Genomic DNA, 23920 nt, shown 5'->3' with positions numbered 1-23920 from the left:
TTCCCTTCAAAGAAATTTAAAAATAGGGAGATGATAAATTCGCACCGACTCTAGGATGATTCGCTCCACTTGAGCATGAATTCACGTCAAAAAGCGTCAGACTTTACCACTTTTTTTTTACGTCAATTCACGTTAAAGTAGTGAATCATCCTGCAGCGGGTGCGAATTTATCATCACCCTAAAAATATTTTTCTGATAGTACCAAAACGCCCTTACATCTTATCAAGAGAAAATGAGAGCTGCTAAGGAGACACGCCATCCTTTCGTTCAATGGAATATAATATTTGGGGATTTCCTAGCGACTTTGACAGAAAGGCATTTCGTAGCTGGCTGTTGCATTTGAGAGGAGCCACACTTACTTTTTAGCAGATTTTGTCTTATTCATATATTTCATCTGAGGTGGCTGCTGTTACAGGCAACAGCTAAGTTAGATAACCGGAAAATGTGTTTATGCCAAAGTGACTAGCAATTCCCTAAATATTTGAGAAGAAGAGAACATGGGAGATTTTCTGATGTTGGATCAAATATCAAGGGTGGTACTTTTATGGTCCAAACCGTTCGTTCGCCGGGCCACAACGTTAATAGCATCTGTCCCTTAGATCATCTCCATAGAATAATCCTAATCCTCTGATCTACAGAGGTTGCTATAATGTGCAGTCCCTCTTCAGATCAGAGGGTCTGGATCATCCGGTGGAAATGAACTACGGGTAGAGCCTATTTATATTGTGGCCAGACAAATAACGGTTCGGATCATCCTATGAAGTGGCCCTAAAGTAATTTTATTTTTGAAAAATACTGGACTTCACGTGCAAACACCGTATTAAAATCTTTCCTTTTTGATCGGTTGTGGTCCTGTCGAATGTCGATAACGTCCACCTTTAAACTGGTGAAAGAAACTTGGGTTAGGTAGGGGTCTTAGGAACTTTCCTCAGGCCCCTTGCTATAGTCAAGGGGTGTGGAAATATCAATTACGTCTGAAAATAAAAAGTAATATTTCCACACCCCCACACTCTTTGCTATTACAGGGCCTGAGGAAAGTTCCTCAGACCCCGACACGAGCCAAGTTTTGTTCCACCAGTAGACAATATTAGAAACAGCCTAAACTGAGGAACAGCTTTTCTGAGGATTTCTTTATACCTCAGGAGAACAGACTCATCAGAAAATGGGAATTGTTTACACAATGCAAAGACACTCGCGACTTCATAATTGGCTCGTGCAAATCATCGCGTAGGATTTCGAATATTTAAATCAAGGATTTTTGCTTTCCAGGCTTCCAGCCTAAGAATATAATATTTAAATAAATAAAATAAAAAACTCCACTTTTGCATACATACGTGAGCTCTAAGATTTATTATATAAACAAGAACAGCTTTAACAAAAACAAGCAAATTGATAAGAAAAAAAATAAAAACATAGCATATTGGAAAAGAACTTTAAAGATTCGAAAGCGTTTCCTTTTTTTAATGAAGACAAAGATCAACGGCCAAGGATCATTCAATCATAATCATTTATCCAATCTGCTAGGGGTGAAATCGGTATACCCGGTACCGAACCTCTAACCCTTTTCCATTACCCAACGGGATCGACACCATCCCCACAACAATACTCGGTAATGAACATTGATCGAGTCTCCTCGATACCTCTCCCTTACTCGGTACCGAGCTACCAAGAGAAACAAATACGACCGCGTGAATTTCACCCCCAAACGACTAATCCGGACAGCCGTTACAAAAAAGGAGCGACTTTTGAATTCAGAATATCTCGCCCAAATCTCCATCGACGATCTCCGCCCAGAATCATCGGAAATCATATCTCCACGATCTTGTTCTCCGGTTATCACGCTCCACGTAGGCTAAATCAAAGATACGATTGGTATCTCCAAGATCGTGGATCTCCTCCCTTATAAAAAGGGGGCTACACACTCAAGCAAGGGATTCGACTCTCCCTCTCTTCTTCTCTCGTTTGGTAACTTGACTTAGCCCTCTCCCATTCCTCGTCCATGGTCTGTGATTGCCAGTCTCTGGCTTGAGTGTCGAAGTGGCCGTCCGGAGCCACAATTCCGGGCCCGTTGACGCTTTTTCTGTGCGCGCAGGATTACAGGTTCTGCGAAGCTAGTCCGTGTAGTCAGATTTCAGGCGTCATCACAATCCTCCGTAGATGTGATGGGTCTATCTTCTTATGTTAAAGCATATTATTACACTGTTTAATCAGCATATAAGCTATTTAAGGGGCCATTCCTCTATTAATATTTGCTTTATGATGTTAAGATTTCACAAACTAAAAAAGTGGTTTAATAAATCAGTTTCAAGCTTAGTATTTCTATTTGGGAGATGATATTGTCACTCTTCATTTAACCTTACACTAATTACCCGCTGATATGTACTAGACGAATAAAATATAGAGAGGAGTGCCAATATCAAAGAAGAGAGTGCCGCTATCAGCTCTCTTTTTAATTATAATGGTTCTTTGGTAGATTTGGTCAGCTGCAGGACTTAATGTGTTACAGATAAAACAGAAAGCTTCCTTCCCATGCCTTTCCCCGTCAACTTGCGCACAGCGCAACCACCACACTGTCGCTTCTTCTTCGAACCAGCTAAAATGCGCTATAGTGGGGCCACTGACTCAACGAAGGGAAAACTATTTTACAGAAAATAAAATTCCAGTGCTCTGAAGTCCTCCTTGAAACCGAAGGATTTAAAAAAAAAAAAAAAGTGATACATTCGCCCCATTTTCTTTCTTGGGCCACCCCCTCGTGTTTTTTTTGCTAGGTAAACTGGGATTGAACCTAAGACCTCCGGGTTAAGATACAATACCTCAATCTCTCGAGCTATAGGCCCAACCCCTCTAGGGTATTTAAGACTGCTCTTTTTACCCTTCAATAAGGTGGCCCGGAGAAGAAAAAAGGGGCCTATGAATCATTCCCATATTTTATATGGAATACCTGAATATTCTTCTCATTAGCATGTGAGAAATGCTATCAGACTCTGAGGCACCAACCCTGTTCATGCGCTGAAATATATGATATGGTTTTTTATAGCTCTTTGGATAGGTGTTCCTTTGTATATTGGAATAGCCTTTAACATATAATAATAGAAAAGTGTAAAACGAGTGACATTATCAAAACAGGGGAGTGCAGAGACAATTTTCATTTCCCTGTATGGTGTCCAACAGTATATTCCCAAGATAGACAGAGGGGCAAGGGAAGTAATATATCAGCCCCTTGTGATTACTTGGGGCATCCAAGGCCAGTGTACGTGACAATCAAGCCCATTGAATCCTTCTGACGTGAAGTACATCAGCCCCTCCGCAGTCATTGATACAGTGCCGCAGTCATTGATACAGTGCTGCTGGGTGTCCCAAATAATCAAAAGGGGCAGGCAGGAATCACTATTAGAGTGAGGAGGAAGATGCATAAAGCACTATAAGAGGACCCACTACATTAGTCTTTCAGATTCTGAGGCCCTGTTGAGAATTGATTTTGAGTTCAAAACAGATTATTGGACTCAAAATTAAGGCTCCGTTCATTTTGGGCTTTGAGAATTGATTTTGAGTCCAAATCTTATTATTGGACTCAAAATTGCATTTAATTGAGTCCAACGATCAGTTTTGGACCCAAAATCAATTCTCAAAATCCAAAACGAATGTCGCCTTAATTCTGAGTCATCAGGGGTTCCAAGTGAAAGCAATTAATCCCACATCGGATAAGTAGTGAGTGGATGTTGATGGGCTTAAAAGGATTCGGGCACTCCCCTTAACAGCTAGCTCTTGAGGGCGAGTTCCACCCGGATCCCAAAGAGTGGTATTAGAGCTAGGACGTGGTAACCCCAGCATGGCTCCGAGGACGGAAAAATCCCTCGGGGAAGAATCTTGGTAACCCCAGTATGCTTTTGAGGAGTATGCTTCTGAGGATGGAAAAATTCCTCGGGAAAGATCTTGTAGTTCCCACATTGCCTCCGCATTGAGGGGCAAGATTGCCCACAGTGCTTCCACGTGGAGGGTGAGATTGTTGGGGTGTTCCACATGAAAGCAATTAATCCCACATCGGATAAGTGAGTGGATGTGTATGGGCTTAAAAGGATTCGGACACCCTCCCCTTAACGGCTAGCATTTGAAGGCGAGTTCACCCGGATCCCAACAGTTTGAACACAAATTCAATTCTCAAAATCCAAAACGAACACGCCCAAAGTGGGACCTACGCCAAATGCATTGATGTCCCATGGCTCCCACAACGGGGAGAGATCAAACAGATTATTTTCCCTTCTGCTGCAGGGCAGAAAATGCTGCTGTCACAAAGTGGAAGAAAAGCAAGATGGGTTCATTAAAATATAGCCAAAGATATGAGAAGGATATAATCAGTAGGGTTGGATAAGCTTCCAGACATCATTCTACGAATGGCTCAGATTCTTCAATTCTCTTCTCAAGCAAGGGATTCGATAGAGAGAAAAATCTATGTGTAATCATAAAGGCAAAAAGCTTTGACAAAAGAAAAAACCTGCTGAAATCTGATTAGGACGAGGGTTAGTATAGCAGCCTCCTACAAAGTAAAACCCAGTAGTTTACTTCTACTCGAGCGTATAAACCAAATGCAAGTCATGTCTTGATTTCTAACATGCCCATTTTCGAATCCTATAAGCGAAAAATGACGTTAACTCAGCAGAGGAATTCGAGATTCCGATTGACTAGAAGTAGTCCCAAGTCAAGTATGTGCATCCGCAAGAATCGGATAGATCCATTGGATTGAAACAAGTTACAAAGTAAACAAGGAACAGCCTCCAATGTGACAATTTTTTATTTTTTTATTTTTTTTTGAAAATATCATCCTGGAATCAAGGATACGATATGAATAAAGAAAAATGATATTCACGCAGCAAATACCAGGATTAATTCAAGATTCATATTGACACAACATTATTCTGAATCAACTAGGTGTTAAACAAGACATGGAATTATGTGGTATTAAACCACACAAGAAGATAACACAGGTAAACCACCATCTTTCTCAACACAACTCAACTCAACTAAGCCTTTGTCCCAAACCAGTTAGGGACAAAGATGGAAAATATATATATATATATATATATATATATATATATATATATATATATATATATATATGAGGAAAGTGAAGCTACACCGCCGGTGTAGCTAACTTAGCTACACAGCCGGCTTAAAATACAATGGGCCCACATTGTTTTGGTGATCCAAACCATTCATTTGATTGGCCCTCACATAGATAGGGTGTCCACCAAAAATCAGCTCTATAGGATCATCCCAACCCTTCAAACTGTGGAGGCAAAAATGGACAAATTTGTGAAGGTTTTTACACGTTCATTTTTGCCTCCACAAATCGTAGGGTTGGGATGATCCTATGGAGCTGATTTTTGGTGGACACCCTATCTATGTGAGGGCCAATCAAATGAATTCTTTGGATCACCAAAACAATGTGGGCCCATTGTATTTTAAGCCGGCGGTGTAGTTTCACTTTCCTCTATATATATATATATATATATATATATATATATGAGAGAGAACGGTTCCTACACATATGTGTAGATAAGTTATCTACACACTAGCTTAAAATACAGTGGGGGCCACATTATTTGGGTAATCCAAACCATTCATTTTTAAGGCCCTCACATAGATAGGGTGTCCACAAAAAATCAGATCCATAGGATCATCCTAACCATTCGAACTATGGAGGCAAAAAATGGACTAATTTGTGAAGGTTTAAAGACATCCATTTTACCTCCACAAATCGTAGGGTTGGGATGATCCTATGGATCTGATTTTTTGTAGACACCCTATCTATGTGAGGGCCTTTAAAATGGATGGCTTGGATCACCCAAACAATGTGGGCCCCCACTGTATTTTAAGCTAGTGTGTAGAGAACTCTCTACACATATGTGTATGAACCGTTCTCTCTCTCTCTCTCTCTCTCTCTATATATATATATATATATATATATATATATATATATATAGAGAGAGAGAGAGAGAGAGAGAGAGAGAGAGAGAAAAGTGTAGCTACACATACGTGTAGCTAACTTAGCTACACTGACGGCTTAAAATACAGTGGGCCCCACATTGTTTGGGTGATGCAAACCATTCATCTGATGGGCCCTCACATAGATTGGGTGTGCCCAAAAAATCAGCTCCATAGGATCATCCCAACCCTACGATTTGTGGAGGAAAAAATGGACATGTAAAAACCTTCACAAATCTGTCCATTTTTGCCTCCACAGTTTGAAGGGTTGAGATCATCCAATGGAGCTGATTTTTTGGGCACACCCTATCAATGTGAGGTCCTATCAAATGAATGGTTTGGATCACCCAAATAATGTGGGCCCACTGTATTTTAAGCCGTCGGTGTAGCTAAGTTAGCTACACCTATGTGTAGCTTCACTTAACTCATATATATATATATATATATATATATATATATATATATGTGTGTGTGTGTGTGTGTGTGTGTGTGTGGGGGAAAAAGGTTTATGAGGTATCCCTCTAGATACCCCATTTCCCATAGTTGGTTGACTCATCCAACCCATTGGTTATGTAGGTTATAGGTAGGATTAGGGTTATGGTTAGGGTTCGGGTTATGGGTTATGGTTATGATTAGTGGAGGTTTCCAAATGGATGGCTGCAAATTAAACTCCTATAAATCGAATGGTTAGGATTATGGTATGGAGGTGGTTTCTTAGGGACACCCTATCTATGTGAGGTCGTATAGAATGAATGGGTAGGATGAGTCAAACAACATGCAGGTGGTGTTTTATAAAGGGCTGCTCACGGTGAGGTATCGAAAACATTAACCATATATATATCATCTTGGTTTGACATGGTGTTCACTTCCCTGGCGTCATGCTGTTGCCAAGCGATGACGATTGGGCTCGGACATGGTCAGAAATCTTGGGTTAATTCATGAAACAGAGATCAGAAAGCTGAAAAGGTCAGCTTAGACTCAATCAACGGGTAAATCTCCAATCTTAAGTCATGGTGTTAATAATAACATTGGACGCAGACAGGAGTAATTAAGAAATTATGGAATCGGACTCACTTAGTGGTCATGGTCAGGGATGCTGTATTCATTCAAAAGATACACATGTCAACTAGGATACCCACAGACAAGGTCATAAATGATGAGTCATCTCGGTCTCATCGGAGCATAAGCTTCCATAACCTCCCAGTCAATTATGGAGAAATTGGGCATGAATGCCAACCGTAGTTTCAAAACTCACTCCCGACTCCGACTCCCTTTTTTTACCTTGGCCACATTGTTGTCGGAGTCTGCGTTTTGTCCTATAAAGTCAAACAGAACTTCACTGAACTCTCCGAATTTATGACCGCGTCAACCCAGTATACTCAGCTGCTTCAACCGAGTACTCGACCGTGTCGTGCCGAGCCAACTAGGATTTGCTTCGGCCGCGTTTTGACCCGCATCTGTGTTTTGAATCACAGATGCCAATAGCTTCATAACTGATGACAGTTACAGGATGGTTGCCAGTTTGATTTGTAAGCTGTAAAAACTGGTTATTTTCTCTCTCTTTACAATCTGGACCAACCACTTCGGGATAAAAATGACTACATTTTGTTCTACCAGACAAGAAAATAGGCAAAATAGTTGATTTTGCCTAAGAACCTTTTTTCCCCAAATGAAATTCATGACCATGAAAACATCAGAAGAGACACCTCAACGACCAGGTATTCAGTATCAATGTGTGGAGAGATCAACAATCTAGCAATAACTAACGGATGACATATCAATCTCTGGCCAATAAAAAAAAATTATTTTCATGTATGGCTTCCATAAATGATTTTTATGTAATTTTATTCTTCATGATTATTGACTTTGTTTGGTTTGAAATGTTTTCTCTAATAAAAATGTGCTTGGTAGTTCTAATACAATTTATAATATTTGAAGTATACTATTTATGTGCTTGGTAGTTTTAATATAATTTATAATATTTCAAGTATATTATCTAAATCTTTTATCTACTGTCATAACTATTAGTCTCGGAACAAGCGACAAATGAATAGGTCTAGATCAAGGAATGCCAGATTCAAACATGAAAGAAAGCTAAATATGAAAAATATGTAAAAATGGAAACAGTAATATAAAAGGGTACATGGACAAATACATATAAAGATGAAAGCACAAAGATATGCAAATCTAGCTCAATGGACATTAAACATCAATTTACATTAAAAGAGACTCTGGAATAAATATGAAAAATACAAAATAAAGATTTAAAACCAAATACAAGTATAAATTCATGGATCAAGCCTCAAAAAACATTAAGAAGCATCAAATAATGAAGAAAATATATACCAAACACATAAGTAACAAGTCTTAGCAAATAAAACAATGTATATTCAATGAATGACATTCATTATTAATGATTAACAACTAATCACTAACTCAAGTAGATAAAATGCCGCAAAAGATAGGCGTGTGTGTGTGTGTCGCTGGGGAGGGGGGGTTGACGACCAAGGCAGGACGTGCTCGGGATGGGCTACTTTGGAGGTAGAGTCCTTGATAATTGAGGGAGACTCTAAGAATCTCATTCAGTGATTGTCCCACCTTGACAGGGTGCCTGGGAGATTTTTAGACTTGATTGATGGGCTGATGGATCGCCTTTGCTTGGCATGAAGTTGGTTTCCTCTCTCTCTCTCTCTCTCTCTCTCTCTCTCACACACACACACACACACACACACATCAAGAATTTCGATCTTTGGGAAGTATCATGATCATCCAATAAGAAGGAAGAGATTCTTTAACCAGAAAGAATTCAGTTTAGATGGAGGATACCTATCCAGAAGTTTTCGCAACTCCAAGTGATCCTTTCTCTCGCTACCAGTTGTTCCCCAAATCTATCTCCCAGTTCCATCAACTAATCTTATTCTTGGATCGTATTCGTGATATTGAGAAAAGATCAATATCAATAACACACACTCATTGGTTGGGTGGCCACTAAAAAAAAGTATAGTCAAGATAAAAGTTTCTCCTTTCATGCCCACTAAACAACACCTTCAAAACCTCCTATCATCAGGTTTAAGGTTTTCTCCTCTAGCAAGGTATCCAGTAGATAACCACATCAATAAATGGTCCCATTACAGAGCAATAAATGACATAACAAGCGAAGGAGACTCAACAAAAGATAGAGAGGTGCATCTAGTTGTGGGTTCAAAATGGGTTGATATCAGGGGCGGAACCAGGAATTTACACCTGGGGGGGCCGGACTAGTTGTAAAAAAAATGCATGATACACTGATACACACACACACACACTTTCATAGAATAAAAAAGTTAAACCATAAATTTAAACTAATGAATTAAAACTATGATAGGACTTTCAATACACGAAGAGTATGCTATAACTCCATGTATATGCGAACGTGTTAGCCAACTTTGATTGAAGCCGACAAAAGAAAACAAAAAAGTAAACCTAAATCTTTCTATTTAAGTTGTGCCCGTCGACTTTTCATATCATAAAATTCATCTACGATCATATCTGTACTGAAACTCTCAGCGATTTCTTTTTCGATGTAGACCACCAAGCAATCTGCAAGAAATTCATCTTCCATCTTGTTACGAAGTCTTGTTTTAACAAGCTTCATAGCTGAAAATGCACGTTCTGTAGTTGCAGTTGAAACCGGAAGAGTCAACACAAGACGTATCAATCTATCAATCAGATAATAGATCGCTGACTTTCCCGTTGTACTTAATCTCTGGCAAAGTTCAGAAATTGTGGAAATATTTTGAAAATCTGGATGCTGAAGTATATCAAGCTCATAATGCTGCAGTTGAAATCTCAAATGAGTTTTTTCGTGATCTGAGAAATCTTGAGGATAAAATTTCTCCACAAGATTACAAATATCTTCAATTTTAAAAGATTTATAAGCCTCCTTAGGATCAAGAGCAGAACTAAGAATAAGGACATCTGTTGCTTGCTCATTGAATCTGCTATTTAGCTCTTGCAATTGAGAGTCTATTGCAGCATTAAATATGTCAACCCGATAATGGTGCTCCATCGTAATGGGATCCTGTGATTCACGTGACCGACCACGACCTGCTGTGTAAGGGGCACTCATATCAGGAATCTCAATCCCACGTCTTTCGCAAAATGATTTCGCATTCTCGAGTAAACTATTCCAGCCGTCTTCCCTCAACTTTTGAATGAGTAATTTTGTAGTTGAGACTATGTGCAGAGCATTCAAAATGTCTTGCGAACGATTTTGCAAAGCATGGCAGAGAACATCAGTGATTCCCATGATTTCTTTCATCAAATGTAATATAAAAACAAATTCAAAAGATGTCATCACATCATAAGCGGTATCTGCATCACCACGTTGAGAAGAAGTGGCTCCTCCTCCATTAATGATATTTATAAGCACTGTGCAAGAAGCAGAAAACATCTTTAGTAAGCTGCAAATAGATCTATAATGGGAGCCCCATCGAGTATCCCCAGCTCGTTGCAAAGTGCCGATCTGATTAGCCCCTCTACCAGACTCAATCTCATCGATAGAAATCAAATATGCAATATCATCCGCTTGGTTAGACTGCAATTCATCATGACGTTTGCAGGAGGCACCGATAATATTAACAATGGAAGACAACTTTGAGAAAAAATGATGAATAGTCATTACTTCTCTGGATGCTCCAACCAATGCTAATTGTAATTGGTGAGCTAGGCAATGCACATAATATGCATACGGGCAATCTTTAAGAAATAAGGCTTTTAAACCATTCCACTCACCACGCATATTACTAGCACCATCATATCCTTGACCTCGAATGTTTTGAATGTTGAGACTGTGACGAGAGAGAACATCACATATCTCCTTTTTAAGAGTCAATGCAGTAGTATCTCTAACATGCACTAGATCAAAAAATCGTTCTCTAATAAAACCATCCTTATCAACAAATCTCAAAATAAGAGCCATTTGCTCTCTCATAGACTCATCTCTAGCTTCATCAACAATAATGCAAAATTTTTCATCCCCAATTTCTTCACGAATTGCACTACGCACTTTACTTGAGAAAATATGCAATATTTCCTTTTGAATTTTAGGCGATGTGTATTTGGCATTCTTTGGAGCATTTTCTAAGACAATCCCGGAAACTTTTTCATTATAATCTGCCAGAATCTTTATCATTTCAATAAAATTACCTCGATTTTTTGAACTTAAGCTCTCATCATGACCTCTAAAAGCACATGCTTGAAATGTTAACCAACGAACGGTGTCTATGGAAGTCTTGAGTCGCAACCGGTTATTCTCAATCTCTTGTGATGTTTGTTTTTCTATCAACTTTTCAATATGCTGCGATTGATTCAATAGATCATGACAAGCCTTCTCAGCAATTTTATGTGGTGAATTATGGTCTTTTCCAACATGACCTAAAAATGCACAATTCAATCCATCATTCACTTTTTTCCAATTTCGAAACCCTTCACTTGTAAACGCGCCTAATCCCGGGCGTCCTGTTGGTTCCTTACAAAAAAGATAGCATGGAAGACAAAATGCAGCATCCTTTGAAGGGGAGTATTCTAACCAACAAAATTTTTTAAACCAAGAAGATTGAAATCGGCGAAGATGATTCTCTGCTCCAGAAAGAGGATACTCTGAAAGTTGATATTGATATGTTCCAGCAATAAGATATGCACGACGAATTTCATCTCTTTGATTAACAGGATATTCCCACATTTGATGACGCAATCCTGGATCACGTTCTAAGGAATTGGTATCAACCTCTTCAAGATGGGTTCTTGGTAACTTAGAAGGACGTTGCTCAACATTTGACATGTCAGAATTTAATGGAGAAGGTGTGCTGACTTCTGAATCATTAACATTCTTTTTTTTGAAGAATGCATCGATAGTTTTTGGTTTGCCCATGATTCAACTTATAATTTTGAGGAGTGAACTGGATTAATAAACAACCTGAAAATTTTATCTATCAATTAGTATAATATTTTTCAAGGATTTTATAAACCACTAATCTTATAAATAAGGGGATTGATAATAGGACATCTCACATCTGGGCATGCATAAATATATAACGAAGTAATGATAACATAGAGGAGGCACACCTCAAGAGTCAAGATTGTGAGAAGTAGAGATAGAAATATAGATAGTGGAATCAATGTAAATGATGATCTGACTTTGCACAATTATTAAATCATGGTAGTGCAAATATAAAACTTCTAAACGATCTAGGCATCTAGAGGACTCCTTTTATAACTCATAACTCAACGTATCAACCCTTACACAAACTAAGTTTTCTTGTTTAAACATCTCAATTTTCTTCATCTTATTCTTTCTAGGTTTTCTTATTCTGAAAAACAAGCATTAACAATAGCTTTCTTCTAGCAATTCTTCTTACTCTAGAGAGAAATTAGATTCCCCATTTTATATTTTTCCTCTTACAGCTACCAAGAACATGCCAAATATGCAACACACAACTGGTCTAATTAACATGTGAAACATAATGACATTGGCACATTGCACAAACCAGAAAACATGAAAGTACAGAGAAAGACCATCATTGAGAGAAAGTAGTATGGCTATGTAACTATGTTGAAGAGAAGGGAAAAACAAATAAAAAAAACTTTGATTCCTACAAATAGGATTATGCCTACATGGCTACATTCAAGCAATGATACCTCCTGAAAAAAAAATCTACAAGATGATGAAGAAAAACCCTACATTCAATTTCAAGCTATTCTGGTTGCATAATGACTACCAAAAAAAAAAAAGAAATAGACAAATCTACGAATAAAATGTAAAATGACGAGAGGCAACTGGAAAAATCTGAAAGAAATTCAAGAAACAGGAAAAAAAGCCAAAAAAAAACTGAAATCTCTAATTACAAACTGCTGATACCTGCTGAAAATTAGCTTGGGCAAACGAATTTGCAGAGACGAGGTCCGATCACTCCAACAGATGATGAAGAAGAAAATAAAATTGATTTCCTCTCTGCTTGGAACAAACTCGAAACCCTGCTAATAGGCTAATACTCATGGGTAACATCCGTTTGCAGATCATCTGATTGAGATTTTGGCCCATCCATTTGGCACTGTGAATAGAAATTAAGAGTTCTGCTGGAGCAACAACTCTCTGTAAGCAGATATGTGCCTGATAGAGAAGCTCGAATCAACATTACACAAATCACAAATGAGATCCCTCATCCCTCCACTAGCATTTCATCCATTTTCCAACCATTTTCAACACCCAAATGCAAAACCCCAAATAGATACTCTGTAAGCAGATATGTAATGTGCCTGATAGAGAAGCTCGAATCAACATTACACAAATGAGATCCCTCCACTAGCATTTCATCCATTTTCCAACCATTTTCAACACCCAAATGCAAAACCCCAAATAGATACACACAGAATCTGATTTATCCCAACTTTTACACTTTTACAGTGTTGACCCCACCTTTTCCTTCTTCTTCCCCTTCTTTTCTCAAACAGATTATGCTTGGGCTTGGAGAGTTGGAGAGTTGGAGTAATACACTAATACTCGAAAAATACAGAGGAGATGGAGAAAACAGAAGATTGAAGGATTGAGGATTTAGAGTTTTGAACTCGAGAAAGCCGTGGCCCAAAACTCGTGGCTTGTGAGTTGTGAAGCTTTCTACAGGATTTTTTTTAACACAGGGAGATGGGGAAGCTTTCTACAGGATTTTTTTGCAGGTAGGGTTTCGTGACTTTCGTCCATCCATAAAGAAGCTTCTACACGATTTTTTTAAACACAGGGAGATGAATTGATATTTTCACCCCTTGGGATTTTTTTTAACATAGGGAGATGGGGAAACAATTGATTTTTTTAATAATTTTGCAAATCTTTGGGGGGGCCGTGGCCCCCCCAAAGCTATACGTAGTTCCGCCCCTGGTTGATATGTTAGTTCTGGGTTGGAGGCATTCCAAAAATAACAAGGGAAGCTAGGAAACCAACCCAAAATCACAACATTGCAACATAATTAGTAAATGTCCCAATTGAGGTGTGTGATAAACAGACAAATATACAAACCTCAACTCATATCCAAATTTTCGATTATTTCAAAATGCATCTGCAAATTGGGGGGACAATTGGCAAAATAGAATCTCTCACATACCAGCAATTTACCTCCACTCCTACTAGCTTCATCTTGAAGTAGCTGCAACAATCTGTCTTTTTCGTTCCGGATCCATGGCCGGTTGCTGTCACACCACTGTCGAGGAGTACCGTGGAGTGTAAAATGGATTCCAGCAGTGCCATGAGAACTCCACTCAGCAATTTTCTTAATCACATTTTGCTCGGTCAAATATGCCCCAACAGAGTTCAGGCCAACATCCACATAGTGGAAATCAGAGATGCTGTTCAACAGGCTATCTTTCGACATAGGGAAGATTTCATTTCCTTCCTGGATTTTAGGAGAATCCCTCACTACCTGTTTCCTAAAGTGGAGCAAAGTTCCAGTAGGTTGGAGTGTTGAGTGGGCAAGTTCGGAAAGAAGCTGGTTGAGTACAGTGCCTCCTTTGCTAAATCCAAGGATGATTGTTTTGGGTTGACACGAGGATGATGTGGATGCTGTAAAATGCATAGTGGATGGAGATGCTTCATGTTGCCTTCCAGTTATCAATTTTTTTGCCTGCTAAACAGCAAATCAAGCTCATAGATTAAGACATAAGTTTACCTGAATGTAATTCAAAATTTGTTTAAAGGGCAAGAAACAAACATGGATGGTAATTATCGAAAACTGAGATCTTCCTACTAATTAATTACCCAGTATCAATCGGAATGTCTAATACTCCAATCAATCTGAGGGTTTGTTACTTGAAAGAAATTGTGCGATGTTACTTGAAATCAATTGAAGATTGCAAATGAAAACAAACTTATTCACCTTTCCTTGATATTAATGTCTGTGGCAATATATAAAGTTCGGTAGTTTTGTCCTTCCAAAACCAGGATTATTTGATATCAGAATCGATTGGCTATGATGTTGGCCTCTCTGTTTGCTTCTATAAATATACGATACGGGAATAGAGTTTGAAAATGAAGCGAGCAAATACATAATATCTGCCCAAGCCCCATTGAAGATGCTTATGCCTTGAAGTGAAGATATGCATCATCCACAAATCCTCTATGACACATAAATATCAATACCAACAACAAATGAACCAATCCAATTTGGTGAGCTGGATGTACTTTAATTAGATGAATCCTGCAAACTAATCAGAACTAGCCAGCAGCCAAATGCTTTGGAGAAATCCCCATTCACTCCAAATGTATCCAATCTACAATAAGATGACAAGATTTGATAGTTGTTGGTCTAGAACTTTGTGATACCAAGCCTACTCTATTTTCAAAATTCCTAAAGAAAGACGGGAAGAAAATTTACATAACCCCTTTACCAAACACTGATTTAAAGGAAAACATTGTTTATGTAAATCTTTTCATATTCATATACAATTATATATTTAATAGCTTGTAGATAGAGTTCATTTGCATAAATAGTAGTATCAAAAGTGCACATAACAAACACAGTAAATAGAATATAAAAAATAGAAAGAGAAAAACTTTTTGAATGATCATTGTTTTCGTTACAGAAAGCAATGATAATGGTACAGGATGGTCCCATTGCCACGTATATGGTGATTAGGTCCATAAATATTGTTGACAATCACAAGTCCGGCCTATTGCCCTAGGCTCCACCCTCATCGGATGATTCTAGACCTTTGATCAAACTGAAACACGATGAAAGAGGGATCATTCAGGATTCCCTGAATCTGGGATTTTTGCACACCTCGATCATATGGATGACATCTCCATTTTCGCATCGGACTTGGAGCCACTGAGTCGACCTATGAAGGCTCATCGGATATGTTGGGACCCGAGTAGAACTCACCCTTAAAAGCTAGCCATTAAGGGGAGGGTGCCCAAGTACTTAAATAAGTCCTTCCACATCCATTCATGTTTCCAATGTGGGATCGTTGCTTTCACATGGAACCCCTAACAATCTCTTCCACCATGCAGAAGCAACGTGGGAACTACAAGATCTTCCCCGATGGATTTCCTCCATCCTCAAGGTTACACATGGTTGCGGAGATCAAGGTTACCTGGAACGCAGTTCGTTCCGGTATGCGGTACGGGTACGGGGTACGATGGTAGTCCGATACGTGGTACGATGAGGGTATATATATATATATATATGGGGTTGATGTTTCTAGTCGGCTGAATAGAAAAGTTTTCTAGTCCGTCCGCCAAAAAATCAGTGCGGGCCCACAGTTTTTGTGTGATCCGAAGCATTCATTTAATAGGCCCTGACATGGATAGGGTGTGCCCGAAAAATCAGCTCCATAGGATCATCCCAACCCTACAATTTGTGGAGGTTAAAATGGATGGGTATAAAACTTCACTAATTTGTCCAATTTTTAGCTCCACAAATCGAAGGGTTAAGATGATCCTATGGAACTGATTTTTTGGGCACACCCTATCTATGTCAGGGCCTATCAAATGAATGCTTTGGATCATCCAAACATTGTGGGCCCACTGTGTTTTGGGTCGGCGGACTAGAGAAGGTTCTCTAGTCGGCCGACTAGAGACACTTTTCCCATATATATATATATATATATATATATATATATATATATATATATATATATATATATATATTTCTACAAGAATGTCATTCCATAGTACACACTACACACATTTAATACACAAAATATAAAAACCTCGTGTATGTCATACATATTTTTTCAAAAAGAAAGTTCCCGTTGGAATATATGAATATCCTTCCATAGTCCATACTACATCCATTTAATAAAAAAACAAAAAAAACCTCATGTATACCCTACATATTTTTTTTCAAAATAAAGCTCTAGTTCCAATTCAACCCAAAATATATAAAATTTATAGCTCTCTCCATCTCTCTTCTAGTCTATATGCATCTCTCTCTCTTTCTCTCCCGCGGGTCGCCGCGATTCATCATTTTTGGTGATCCGGGTCGTTAGTGAACCACGTTTCGGATCGTGCGACCCCGGATCGCAGATCGGAGGGCGGATGGTGAATCCGGTAACTATGGCGGAGATCTTCCCCGAGGGATTTTCTCCGTCCTCAAGGGCACATCGTGGTTACAATGCCCCGGCTCTGATACCACTTGTTGGGACCCGGGTAGAACTCACCCTTAAAAGCTATCCGTTAAGGGGAGGGTGCCCAAGTCCTTATAAGCCCCTCCACATTCATTCACTTTTCGATGTGGGATCTTTGCTTTTAGCGTGGAACCCCCAACAGGATCAATAGTCCTGATGACCACTATGAAAAGTGTGCATCGAGACGAGATCGTCTTTCTAGTCAATCTCAACAAGAAATTAACCAATTCAACTTGATGAGGATTGTAGGCCCAATACGTGGCATATTTGTCCATTAGGACTTTTAGGGATTTATTCTCTTCCCAAGCCTAAATCACTTGTATAAACTAAATTGCTACACCATTTTGAGAGGGATCACGCCTTACTGATCTCACGTGATCCTAAGGCTACCTTATGTTCCCATTCCAACGTTTATATTACATTTTCTTTTCTTCAAACTTCAACCAGAATTTAGCAGTGAAATGAACAAGAAAAACAATGAACTATTAACGAATCGTACCTCTTCGAAGCACTTGGATAAAAGCAAGGCAGTGAATGTGGAAGCTGGAAAACCACTTGGGTCGTAACATTTGGGCTCCCCCCTCGAATTCACCGAGGGAATAAATTCCTTATAAACAGCAAAAGGTCCATTGAAAGTGGACGACTCCACAACCCAAGCATTCACGGAAGGACCCAATTTAGAAACCAGAATTCTAGCTATATTTTGTGCATCAGATAGCCTTTCGATCATGGGATTTCCAGTCCCTTGAACTCGATCGCCACTGAAGAAGATGGCATTTGCAGAAGGTGCCTATCATCCCATAGGAAAAAAAAAACAGTGAAAAACAAAAAACAAAGTTACATGGAAAGAGAAAGTAAAAATTGAGGTTGTAGAGTAGGGTTTAAGAGATTAAATGGAAATAGAAGGAAGAAATTGAGGTTGTAGAGTAGGGTTTAAGAGATTACATGGAAATAGAAGGTAAATTTTGAGACTGTGGATTAGGGCTTAACCGATTGGAATCATTGGGTCCGTTTTCCTATAAAACTAGAAGAGGTGACTAGGGTTTTGATTGAATCATAGTTGCAAAAAGACACGAGATTTTTGAAACAAGGAAAACCTGGTTGAGTGAAATCTAGGATTTGAGAATTACAACTTACAGCTAGGGTTTTGGAAGATGGAGAGATGCAGAGAGACGCTGCAACTTTGAATTGTGGCGCCTTGTTAGGGTTTAAGGTGACCTTTAAAATTCCGCTCCAACGGTCCATCTATGCACCGAAATAAAATTTGAAAGAGCACCGATCATTTTGAGAAGGAATTGGTTAGGGTTCTTTTTTCTTTCTTTTTTCGGTTAATAGGTGTGCTTTTAGAAGACAATTGTACCCCTCGACTTTCTATAGAAACAATGCAATGCAAGTTATCTGGATCCGTGAATTTTTGAATGGTGATGCCTACTTTCGTACAAAAATTGTAGAAATATCCGTAATCTAATCGGACGGTCACCGTTCGTATCAATGCTAACATCATTGTTTGAGCAGCACACGTGGATGGCCGGTGCAATCGAGACCTTTGATCTCTTAGAACAACAAGGGGGACCCACATGGTAAATAACTACAAATATTCAAGTATCAAAGGCTTTGTTTCTCTTGGCGGAACCTTACCATTAAATATTTAGATGAGAAAGGCTAGGCAGAAACTCACTTTTAGTATCAACCGTGAAAGGCAATTTACGGGTCCGTTGATCATGCATTTAGGAAAGCAAAGTCCGTTGATCATGCATTAGTAACCTTACTAGAAATGTTTTTCCTGCAAATAGATGGGCATTATCAAGAGTTCCAGTGGAAAAAATCAGGGGAAAAATAATTCCTGGTTGCGAAATATGATTGGATTTGGCCATTGAAGCGATAGACTGGGTTTGTGTTGGCCCATCTGATCAATAGCCACGGTTACCATATATGATTGCCAAGTACATAGGGCAGAGTGGTCTAAAATAGACCAGGACTTACAATTACTCTATATCATTTATGAGAGATTTTATATGCCCTTATAGTTAGTTTTTCTCAGCCCCCCTAAGTTTTTTGAAAGCCTTTGAGATAAAATAAGGGCAATGATAAATTCGCACCCCCTCTATGATAATTCGCACCCCTCTAACGTGAATTATGTTAAAAAGCATTAAAGTTTGCCACATACCCTCCTTCAAAGGGGTGCAAATTTATCATCGCCCTAAAATGAAGAGACTTTTTTTTTAAACATGAACCACCAAACCAATTGCTAAAAAAGCATCCCTTTCCCTTTCCGTTACCCACTACAAAGGAAACAAGGCAACTTTCCCAACAGCCAGAATCACTTATTCTTATACTAAGGTGTGGGAAAGGAAACAAGCCAACTTTCCCAACAACCAGAATCACTTATTCTTATACTAAGGTCCTGTTCATATCAGATTATGACAACCTATTGTCAGCCGTAAACCTAACTCAAATTTAAATGTAAAATGAGTCCAACAATAAGTTTTGGACTTACAATTGGTTGTCATAATCTGAAACGAACAGGGCCTAAGGCTCAGTTCGAGTAGGCCCTGTTCGTTTGAGATTGTGACAACCGATTGTGAGCCTTCCAACTGATTATCAGACTAAAAATTAATGTAATTTTGAGTCCCATAATAGGTTGAGGGGCTCACAATCGGTTGTCGTAATCTCAAAAGAACAGGGCCTCAAGATTATGACAACCGATTGGTGAGTGCCAAACCTATTATTGGACTCAAAATTATGTTTAAATTTGAGTTAAATAATCGGTCTGGCACTCACGGTTGTAATAATATTAAACAAACAGGGCCTAAGTATAGCCGTTGGCCCCACTTTGTTTCACACGGGCATGATTTGCTCCATCGAAACGGATCATTAGGAAATGGTTGTAGGATTTTGTGAAGTGTTTTTCACCAATGAATGATGAAGCAAAGTGCTTTCAGTGTTTATATATATATATATATATATATATATATATATATATATATATTCTGTTGCCCTTTTCAAAAAAAAGAATAAGATGCCGAGTCCAATTCCTGATTCATGCATTCCAAACGCACCAAATGACCTTTTTTTTCTTTTCTCCCTTTAAACTTCCAACTCGCATGCAGTAATGAATTGATTTCCAAAGTCAGACTTCAATTTACATGTCTAGGGGTTTTAGAAAAGAAATGATGTATTTACATTAGCTTATGCAAACCCCATATGCTATGGTATTTGCAAACGTGATTAAATAAAAATAAATCTCAGTTTTAAATAAGGTGATTCGTGTTCCCTTCCAAAGAAGCACCACTCGGTCTTTCCCATCGCTATCATATATATGCCAACTTGTCAATGTATTGTTTGAAAATTGTGATCTGACAACGGATTATTCCATTCATGCGGTTGGTGTTTTGTGCTATTTTTCATCTTCTTTCTTTCTTTCTTTTATTGTTTTCTTCCACCCGTCATCAGTATCGACTAATTCTATCTTTTTCACTGACATAAGATATTTTCATCCCTCCTCTTCCCGGGTCACTCTCTTTGGTTTGAAAAAGAATCCTCATAAATAGACTAGAGGGGTGGTCTTGGGTGGCCTAGGGAAGAAAAGGGGGCGAATATATAACATCCATTTTTTTATTTCTTGGGTCTAACTATACTCATGATGCTGCTCTAGCTGATTTTTTTCTCTTAATTAGAAAAAGATGCCCTAGTATAACGTAGGGCTGGCAATTTCACCCGAAAAAGAGGGGATCCGTCCCGCCCCGCCCCGTTTGGAACATCTTTTTTCTAATTAAGAGAAAAAGATGCCCTAGTAGAACGCTAGGGCTAGGACTACTAATCCTTGCCCAGCATGGGGAGTCCTCGAATCATTCTAAAAATAATAATAATAATAATTGTACAAATCCATTGAGTTGACATCTTAGGGAAGAGAATGCTAAGATAATTTCTCTTAGAATTTTATTCTAAGAATCGTGCTTGGGCCCCACTTGTACTACATGGACACGATCGGGTCAATTGATCCAGTCGGCAAACCCAACTAGGTTCATTGTTATTGGTCCCACCTTGATTTGGTGATTCTAATCCTCTTGCCCAAAACCCTGTTTGGATTGTAGGGAAAACATTTATCATAGAATTTCTTTTCCTAGGATTTTTTTTTTTTTTTTCAATTTTTAGAGGAAAATAAAATGAATATTATGGCTTATTTTGAGGGATATCATTAAAAATTGAAGTTCCCTCTAAGTAAAACTTTAATTTGGAACTTCAATTTTGGTCTTTCCTGTCACTGCAATTCATTTGTAATCAAATAGCTAAAAACCAAGAAATTGTGAAAAAAAGTTTTTTTTTTTCTTTTCCAAATTCCAATTCGTCCAATCCAAACAGGGCCTAAAGGCCTAGGCTAGGGCTCACCCAATTGAAGCTTAAAGGGTTGATTCTTGTGAGCCTTCTTAATCTTGCGAATGCGGCCGACCATATCAATGGTCCAAAACACACACATACCCAATATGGGACCCGATGTCGACCATTAGGATTCAATATTGATGGTGATTATCTGAATAGCTGTACTGGTGTACCAGTAATTTTAATTTTGTTTGTTTTTTGAAATCCCTAAATCAGATCAAGATAGAAACGCCACATGATCAACCCTGGTTATCAATGGCTCAAAATCCAAGTTCATTGGGCAATCTTATCATAGTTTTAAAATGGATTGACAATATAAAAAAAAGGAAGAAGAAACGGTCCAGACAGGGCAACCAAAGTATGTTCGCCGGTCAATCATAACAATTCCCAAGTCATGGTCTATTGTAGGCGATCAATGGTCAAGATCAATGATTAGATCACCCACGTGATCATTTGCCTTTTCGTTTCCTTCTAATTTAACTATTCTTTGTCGCCTCTTCTTATTCAAAAAATCAAGCCATATGTTTTTGACTAAGTTTTATTTTCCAAAACGAAATTGGCAACCCAAAGCTCTTAACAAACATCTTTCAGTTTGACCATCATACGCCTTCTCAACCGTCCGATGTATTGACACCACAACATCTGACGGCTAATTCTGCGTCCTATGCAAACTTCAACTACGACTTCATTTCATATTTGGAGACCGCTTGTTTTAATAAGACTGTGGCATGCGTGCGTAAAAAATTTCCTCTGTGCAGATTTTCTCACTTTGATGTTGTGATGAAAACCCATTTGTCTGGTCTCTTCTGAGTCGTACTCTTGGTCTCCCTAACAACTCTCTAAACCATTCATCGGTTGGGGCCAACATTTGCCTTTGAGAATATTACCCACAAGACAGGATGAACTAAACCCTCAGATCGATCTGCTGGGGTTTTTATATGGTTTCATCCATTTTGAACCTCCACAGAATAAAGACTTAGGATCATCCTGTTGAGAAGATATCCGTGGTGCAGCTTATCAACATTGGGGATGATATGGGATTTGCAATGAACCATCAGAAAAGGCATTTCGTGGCTGATTACTGCCCAAATAATATTACATTTGTTTAAAAGTAAAAGTAATGGGTAGAAGACGAGAGTGGCACGGCATTTCAGCATTCCAACTATCCCCTTCCTGCTCATGTCATCTAATATTGAAATAAGGAAAACACTTCCAAAACGGGATTTCGTTTGGAAAATACACACGAAAGTGAAATTGAGTGAATTGACCAACCACAACTATTTCAGCATTTCGTGGGGAAACGAGCTCACTTCCTTCCTTGTCTTTTGCGCATGTGTCACATGACTCACATGACTCGTCTTTATCTTCCACACCAAATACATCTCTTTTACAAGTAATAATTTGAAGACCGCCCATTTCATATCTACTATGTAACGCTCACATAGCGAGTGGGAGAAGAAAAAAAATCATTTAAACCATCAGGTTTAAGGTGATCTCTATCGCGACCTTAATCAACTCCTAGCTAAAAAACAAAAATAAAGAAAAATTCAAGTATTGGGCCATTTCCACCTTGCTTATATGATCAGGTCCGTTGATCTGAATGGTAATCATAACTCCGGCCAAATGTCATTGACAACACTTTGATCGAATGACCCTACACCGCTGAGGAATTCGTTCTCTTATGATAATTGATATCTAATTATAAGATTAGGAAAGTGACATTTGCTTTCTCCTGTTTTAATAATGGCACCCCTCTGCCCAAGCTTCATAAAAATAGACGTCCATATCTTAGAAAACTGTAAAATGAAGAGAGGAGTACAGTTAGTGAAGCAAAGCAGTGCATGTAGTCTCCTAAGATTATGCCCATTTTCTTATACATTGACCAATATATTCCTACATTATTTCAGATCAACTGTAGATTAGGACAGGTCAATTGTACCGGTTTCTACGGGTCATCAAACTATTAATTTCTTTTCAATTTAATCTAGAGAAATTTTAGAGGGACAAATCGCATATTATTAGCGGATATATCTCGGTTGCTAATGTATTGGAATTACTTCAGAGGCTGTCTGGGTGTAGGGAATTTTTTTTATTATTATAAATTCTTTTTCAAGGCAACTGAACTCTTATTTTTTATGGAATTACTTCTCCCAGAAAAAGAAAAAAGTGCCCTTTTCAAGAAATATTGAGAACCTAATAGATTCTGGAATTTTATTTTCCATGAATTTTTTTTTTCTTATGTGGAGACGCTCCCTTAGTCGGCCTCACTTTTGATTGATTGGCGTTGCAAATTTATTATTTCTTGATAAGATCTCCTCATGACCCAAAGGTGTCATTCAACCAATTTGTAACATTAAATAATGTTCAGTGCTCATTTTTCTTAGATGAACGTGAACCGTCACCT

The 23920-nt window shown here is 38.5% G+C and overlaps 2 protein-coding genes across 3 annotated transcripts; both read right to left on the bottom strand.

The window, feature by feature from the left end:
• Positions 1-9206: 9206 nt before the first annotated feature.
• On the bottom strand, positions 9207-13818 carry LOC143877256 (uncharacterized). The gene is made up of 2 exons (XM_077379213.1): positions 12881-13818; positions 9207-11938 (listed from the first exon to the last, which is right to left on the bottom strand). The coding sequence occupies exon 2, from the start codon at positions 11891-11893 to the stop codon at positions 9455-9457; it is 2439 nt and encodes an 812-aa protein (XP_077235328.1). The 5' UTR covers positions 11894-11938; positions 12881-13818; the 3' UTR covers positions 9207-9454.
• A 127-nt stretch (positions 13819-13945) lies between these two features.
• LOC143877258 (uncharacterized) lies at positions 13946-18469 on the bottom strand. 2 transcript variants are annotated; one of them, XM_077379214.1, is made up of 3 exons: positions 18274-18469; positions 17636-17926; positions 13946-14633 (listed from the first exon to the last, which is right to left on the bottom strand). In XM_077379214.1, the coding sequence occupies exons 1-3, from the start codon at positions 18379-18381 to the stop codon at positions 14034-14036; spliced, it is 999 nt and encodes a 332-aa protein (XP_077235329.1). In that variant the 5' UTR covers positions 18382-18469; the 3' UTR covers positions 13946-14033. The 2 variants fall into 2 exon arrangements, with proteins under 2 accessions (XP_077235329.1, XP_077235330.1); XM_077379215.1 differs by lacking the exon at positions 18274-18469 and adding an exon at positions 18082-18255.
• Between the last annotated feature and the right edge of the window lie 5451 nt (positions 18470-23920).

The sequence above is a fragment of the Tasmannia lanceolata genome, unplaced genomic scaffold (assembly GCF_043159265.1).
Source record: "Tasmannia lanceolata isolate RefF3 unplaced genomic scaffold, GAP_Taslan_0.1 ptg000005l, whole genome shotgun sequence".
NCBI classification, from domain to species: Eukaryota; Viridiplantae; Streptophyta; class Magnoliopsida; order Canellales; family Winteraceae; genus Tasmannia; species Tasmannia lanceolata.
Note: the sequence above shows the minus strand (reverse complement) of the source record. Positions and strands in the feature narration are given on the sequence as shown.

Excerpts from the sequence above, each read along its gene's own strand:
- LOC143877256 (XM_077379213.1), bottom strand. The coding sequence starts at position 11,893 with ATGGGCAAACCAAAAACTATCGATGCATTCTTCAAAAAAAAGAATGTT.
- LOC143877258 (XM_077379214.1), bottom strand. The coding sequence starts at position 18,381 with ATGGACCGTTGGAGCGGAATTTTAAAGGTCACCTTAAACCCTAACAAG. Across the intron at positions 17,927-18,273 it reads CATCTTCCAAAACCCTAGCT|GCACCTTCTGCAAATGCCAT; the intron begins GTAAGTTGTAAT and ends ATGGGATGATAG. Across the intron at positions 14,634-17,635 it reads TATCCAAGTGCTTCGAAGAG|GCAAAAAAATTGATAACTGG; the intron begins GTACGATTCGTT and ends GCTGTTTAGCAG.